Raw genomic sequence first — 6230 nt, forward strand, 5'->3', positions numbered from 1 at the left:
AAATAAAGGGTGGTTTATTTTGTGGGGTGGGGGAAGGAGAGGAGGGGGTCCGAAAGGCCGGCTCAAGTCAGCTGAGCCACCCAAAATGGGAATGTGATATAGCAGGAAGCGGGGAGGGAGTTGCTGCCATTTTCCAGAATGGAAAGGACAGGGAGAGGAAAGAGAAAACATATGGTTCTTAACTTGCATACTGTTTAATCTGGGGTTGGGATCCTCAGGTTTGAAGGCCAAACGCGGCCCTCTAACCCTATCTGGCCCTTGGAATGCTCTTCACGCCACACCCCATCTCCAGCTCTGCTTCAAACCCCCTTGAGTGTTTTTGCTTGGCTGAAATGTGCTTCTGAACTCTGGCGATGCCTTGCACTTGCCTGAAAGGAGGTAGGGCCATAGCTGGGGGTGGCGAGGTGGGTCCTGCCAGGGGTGCAGGCGATGGGGGCGGGCACAAAACCAGATAAAAATATGTCCATAAATATAAATATTAATTATTGCCTCATAAGAAATGGTTTTAAATAGAGGGTGAATTGAATGGGGGGGGGGGAGTTGGAGGAGAGGCAGAAAGAAGAGCTAATTTGTCTGTGGCTAGGGGGTGCAATTTGGAAGGTTCTGCCGGGGCACAAGATCACCTAGCTATGGCTCTGGATGGAGGACAGAGATGGGAGCATGCCTGAAGAAGCGATCCTGTTGTACAAAGCTAACATCTACATTAATTGCTCCAGCCATTTTTGCCTCTGGCTCCAGTCACCACTGCCATGTGGCCCTTGGAAAGTTGCGCAGAAGGGAATGTGGCCTGAAAAAAAAGGTTCCCCACCCCTGTGCTAAATCAACAGACGATTGACAGACGACCCAGGTTCAAATCCTCCACTCAGTCATGAAGCTTACTGGGTGGTCTTGGGCTGGTCTCTCCCTCCCTTCCTCTCACCACCTAACCTGCCTCACAGGGGTGTTGTGAAGCTAAAAAGAGACTCTGTGGGGGGTGGGGCTGTTTGCTGCTGGGAGCACCTACAAGACCCCTGTCTACTATTTTATGATTTTTTTGAGAAGGGGCAGGAAAAATCCTTATAATTAATAATACTTTCAAATTGGGTTTCCTATATATGTTAAGAGAGGAAAAAGAGGATCAGGTGATTAAAAATGGACCCAACATGAAATCCATTGGACAGAGGCCCACAAGGTTATTATTTCACAAGCCATAAAACGGCTTGAACAAGAGGCTTAATCAACTGCTTCCCCCTGAGCATGCACAGAGTGCCACACTTCTGAGAGCGGGGGGGGGGGGGCTTTATTCTATCGCCGTTGCTTTTAGAAATTAATGCGAAAGAACAGGGTGGGGAGCGGAAGGGGAGGCTGTGCTGAGAATGGGAAACGCAAGGTTAGCAGGGGCTTCAAAAGCTACTTTCGGAAGCGGCAGACAGTTACCTCGTCTCCCCTCCTTCTCCAGCTCTCTCTTTCCCAGCTGCATACCCGGAGTCTCACCGCCGCCCAGCTCCCCTTTCCACACGGCAGCCATCTTGATGCCACTAAGACCAACATGTTTCCATGGCAACCAGAGCGGCCAAGGAAGCTTCTGCTCAAGCGGGAAAACAAGACTTGGCAGTGGCTGGGGGGACCACACCACAATGGAAGAAGACAGGAGACAATTTGGTTGGTTCCCTCTCCCCACAACATTTGGGGGGGGGGCAGACAGAAATTCAGCAGGTGAAATGATCATGGAATGGAAAGGCAGTGACAGGGAATGGGGGTGCACAAACTTGACTGTTCAGTGTCTATCACAGTTCCTCAGAGACAGGGAATCTCAGGGGCAAGGGCCAAGTGTGGCCCTCCAGGCCTCTCTGTCTGGCCCTCAGAACTCTCCCTATGCCACACCTCACCAGCCCCATGAAGGTCTCTCCCTGGCTAAAATGCAACCTTGAACTCTGATAATGCCTCCTGGTTGTATGGATGGAGGATACAGATTGGTGTGTGTAGAAACTATTTTACTCTAACAAAAGTCAGGTTTACATTCATTGTTCCGTCCACTTTTGCCTCTGCCCCCCCCCGCCACTACTGGCAAGTGGCCCTCAGAAGGCTGCCCAGAAGGAAATGTGGCCCTTGAGCTGAAAAACGGTTCCCCTCCCTTGCTCTCCCTATTATAAAAAGCATAGGAGCCTCTCCAGAAATAAAGGTGGCAACTCTACAAAGGAGAAATTCAATGATCTCCAGTTAAGGCAGGATGAGATCCTGGAGATCAACCAAGCAGCCATACAACAACCATAATTCTTGCTACCAAGACACAAGCACACATTTCCCACCCCCCTCTGTTATCCCAAAGATTACAGAGAAAAATGTACTGTGAATGCTGCTGTGGTGTGTTATGAGGTACGAAAAAACCCTGCAAAAATCAGATTGGTGCTTTCTAGATTTTTAACAAACAAGCTAATCAACTCAGGATCCAGGGCAACTCTGTGCAATCTCAGTCTCTCTTTCTTCCACTCTCATTCCCTCTCTCTCTCTCCAGATGAGCTTCCATTTACCCCAAAACATCATGCATCAATTGTCTTTTTCAAAGTACAGAAGGGCTAAGAAGCCATTTAAGAGCTGCTTCTAGGCCTGGGATCTGTCTGCCGGATGTGGCCAGTCCATCTTCCTCCATCTGCACAACAGCCCAGGGTGCAGGATGGGCCCTCTCCTGCGCCTTTTCCCTCTAGCAGTGCTGTGCCTCACAGCTTGCGATAGGCGCCAACAGTGATGTCAAAAAGCTTTGTGTTGGTGATCCGTCCCTGTTTGTCCAACAGGAAATAGAAGGCTCTCCCCTTAACCTTGAGTGGCATCATCGCCGGCACCTCCGAACGATGGGACATACAGGAAACATGGCGAAGAGGGACCGTGAAGGACGAGGTCCAGCCCAAGGGGTAATAGGTGGTAAAGGTCACCTCCTGCCCACCTCGGTGCAGCAAGATCCGGCTCACAGAGCGTCGGGAAAAGACAAAACCTGCCGCCAAGATCAGAGAACCTGCAGAGGAACAGAGCAGGATGTCAAGTCGAGCTGAGATAACTTACTGGTCAGGCTACTGCAATGCCTAATATATCCTAAGGCTGCCCTGGGAGGTGGTTCAGAAATGGCAGGTGGTTCAGAATTCAGTTGCTGGGTTTCTGACTAGGAAATTTAATCATCATGTACTAGCGCTTCACCAATGCACATGTTCCTACTCTGGTTTTGGACCCGATTCAAAGAGATTTCGACCTTCAAAGACCTTCATGGCTTAGGACTAAGGCCCAGGTGCTTCTGCCAGCTGAGCTGTGACAGACCTATGTCAAGGAAAAGCCTGTTTTGTGGTAGCACCTGACCTGTGCAATTTCCCACTGAAACTGGACTTGCGTCTGCTTTGATACATTAGGGTGCCTGTGTCAACCTGGTGCCTTAATGGATGTTTCAGACTACAGCTCCCACCTGCCCCAGCCATGGATGGTGGATCTGATCCTTGGTCCTGGTTATAAGCCTGAGTTGGGCAGGGAGTGTCTTATTTTTATTGGGTTGTATCCGTGTTAATTCTACTCAGAGTAGACCCCCTGAAACAAAGGAGCATGGCTGAGGCCTCATCTGCACCTTATATTCAAAGCAATATTAAGCCACTTTAACAGTCATGGCTTTCTCCAAAGAATTCCAGGGCCTGCCATTTGTTAGGGGTACTGGGAGTTGTTAGGAAACCCCTATTCCCTCCACAGAGCTACACTTTCCAGAGTGGCTTAACAATCAATCCTTCTTTCCAGCAAACTCTGGGAATCGTAGTTCTTTGGGGGAGATGGCAGGGGAGGTCTCCTAATTCTCAGTACAGTGGTACCTCGGGTTACATACGCTGCAGGTTACATACGTTTCAGGTTACACACTCCGCTAACCTAGAAATAGTGCTTCAGGTTAAGAACTTTGCTTTAGGATAAGAACAGAAATCGGGTTCCAGCGGTGCGGCGGCAGCAGGAGGCCCCATTAGCTAAAGTGGTGCTTCAGGTAAAGAACAGTTTCAGGTTAAGTACGGACCTCCGGAACGAATTAAGTACTTAACCTGAGGTACCACTGTACTATTAACAACTACAATTCCCAGCATTGTTTGGGGGAAGCCATGCCTGTTTAAAGTGGTAGTGATGCTGCTCTAAATGTATAGTGCAGATAGGGGCCTTACTTAGATAAATTAATTTCGATGGATCTATTTGGGGGTAGAACTTAATTGGCTACAACCCACGGCAGTGGCGTAGCGTGGGTTGTCAGCACCCGGGGCAAGGCAAGTAATTTGCGCCCCCTAACCCATAGATTTGCGCCCCCTAACCCATGGATTTGCGCCCCCTAACCCTAACCCCCAGATGTTGCGCCCGGTGCGGCCGGCCCCTCTGCACCCCCCACGCTAAGCCACTGACCCACGGATCTGAAACCCACAATATTACATATGGATACATCTTCTTGCTGTGCCCCACATACTATCTGTCACCGACAAGAAGCAAACCTACAATTTCATGAAAGGAAGATTGCAATTTATATTGTAAACTCCTCGGGATTAGGGGTCTTTTTTCGTTTTGCTTAGAAAAATGCGCAAAGCGCCATGCGCATCGTGGCACATAGCTCAATCGCTAGAGCATGAGACTCTTAATCTTAGGGTCGTGAGTTCAAGCCCCATGCTGGCCAAAACGATTCCTGCATTGCAGGGGTTTGGAATAGATGACCTTCGTGGTGCTTTCTATTTCTACAATTCTATAACAACGAAGAGCAACCAATGCTAATTAACCCCGGAGGAGGAGCGGGCAGCGCAATCCAGCCCTTCCTTACCCACGGTCAGGCAAGACGCAGTGAAACCGAAGCGCCACTTGTTGGAGCTCAACTGTATCGTGGCTCCTCCCGGTAGAGTTGGCAGAGGGCGCTCCCCATGCTGGGGATCCGGCTCTGGCCGGCTCGCCCTAACATCCCGCAAGCCGTGGAAAGCGAAGTGTGCCAGATACGCCCAGAACACGAACTGGCCGGCGCAGAACAGCCCAAGAATACGGAAAAAACGGCCTCGATCGTGCTGGAAAAGCAAGACATCCCGGGGCACATTAGTATCCAACGGGAAGGCGGTCTGCACGCCCCGGGCGCCCCATCGCCGAGGCAGCTCCGCGCCGGGAACCCTTTGCGCGCCCCAGCTCCAAAAGCGCACAGGACCCGTGAGGCCCCAGAGCCTCCAAACCCCGCAGCCTCCAGCCCCCCGACCTGCCAGCCCCCCGATCCGCAGCCCAGCTCGCCATGTGCAGTGCAACATTCTTGAACCGCTTTTGCCAAGGTCAGCTGCAGCCCAAGAGGCTCATGGGAATTGTAGTATTTCTCCCCTCCCTTTTCTTTTCAACCCACTTCCCCTTCTCTACAGTCATAGGCGGATGCTCGTTTTCGGGCGCCATCTTTGGGGAGGGCAGCCTTAGCTTCCGGTCAGTTACCAAAACTGGCAAGGCTGAGGAAGCGCACAGGATACCTTGAAAGCACATTCCCTCAGGGAATTGTCAAATTGTGAAGAGTGCGGTTTGTGGAGCGCCAAAAGCTGCAACAATCATTTTAAAAAGAGACTACATGTGTTGTGTAGACTAGAGCATTGTTTCCCAACCTTGGGTCTCCAGCTCTTTTTGGACTACAATTCCCATCATCCCTGACCACTGGTCTTGCTAGCTAGGGATGATGGGAGTTGTAGTCCAAAAGGAGCTGAAGACCCAAAGTTGGGAAACAGTGGCGTAGTAGAGGATAGGCTACAAAGATGGAGAGGGATCTAGAGACCGTAAGAGGAAAGGTTGAATATATTAGGTCTGTTCAACCTGGATGACCGATTAAGAGTTGATGAAACCTGAAGAGCTATTGTAGAGGCCAGGGTTAGTAAAAAGGTAGTCTACATTCACTACTCCTGGCATAAATCACAGAGCCAATTTATTTTCTGTTGCTCAGAGGGTAGGACCCAAACAGACAGGTTTGAATTACAAAAGGATTTAGACTAAAAATAAATTGTATATAAATTTTGTTTAAACAATGAAAATATTTTTTTTAAAAAAGGATTTAGACTAAAAGTGGATAGCTATCTATCAGGGTTGTTGTAGCAGTGGATTCCCTGCGCTATTAAAGGGTTTCCAACTAATTCTGGTCACCTAAGCACAATTCAGTGTTGGATAACACCCTTCTCCATCACAGTCTTAAAAAAATAAAGCTTCATCCAAAGCTCCTGGGTCACTGAGTGACATCTCTGTATATAACA

The 6230-nt window shown here is 49.6% G+C and overlaps 1 protein-coding gene across 1 annotated transcript; it reads right to left on the minus strand.

Moving 5' to 3' along the window:
- Positions 1-1952: 1952 nt before the first annotated feature.
- TMEM223 (transmembrane protein 223) lies at positions 1953-5506 on the minus strand. The gene is made up of 2 exons (XM_081931825.1): positions 4793-5506; positions 1953-2989 (listed from the first exon to the last, which is right to left on the minus strand). Exons 1-2 carry the CDS (start codon positions 5256-5258, stop codon positions 2697-2699), a joined length of 759 nt encoding a protein of 252 aa, XP_081787951.1. The 5' UTR covers positions 5259-5506; the 3' UTR covers positions 1953-2696.
- Between the last annotated feature and the right edge of the window lie 724 nt (positions 5507-6230).

This window comes from Podarcis melisellensis (genome assembly GCF_964234715.1).
Source record: "Podarcis melisellensis genome assembly, contig: HAP1_SCAFFOLD_357, whole genome shotgun sequence".
In the NCBI taxonomy this organism is placed as follows: Eukaryota; Metazoa; Chordata; class Lepidosauria; order Squamata; family Lacertidae; genus Podarcis; species Podarcis melisellensis.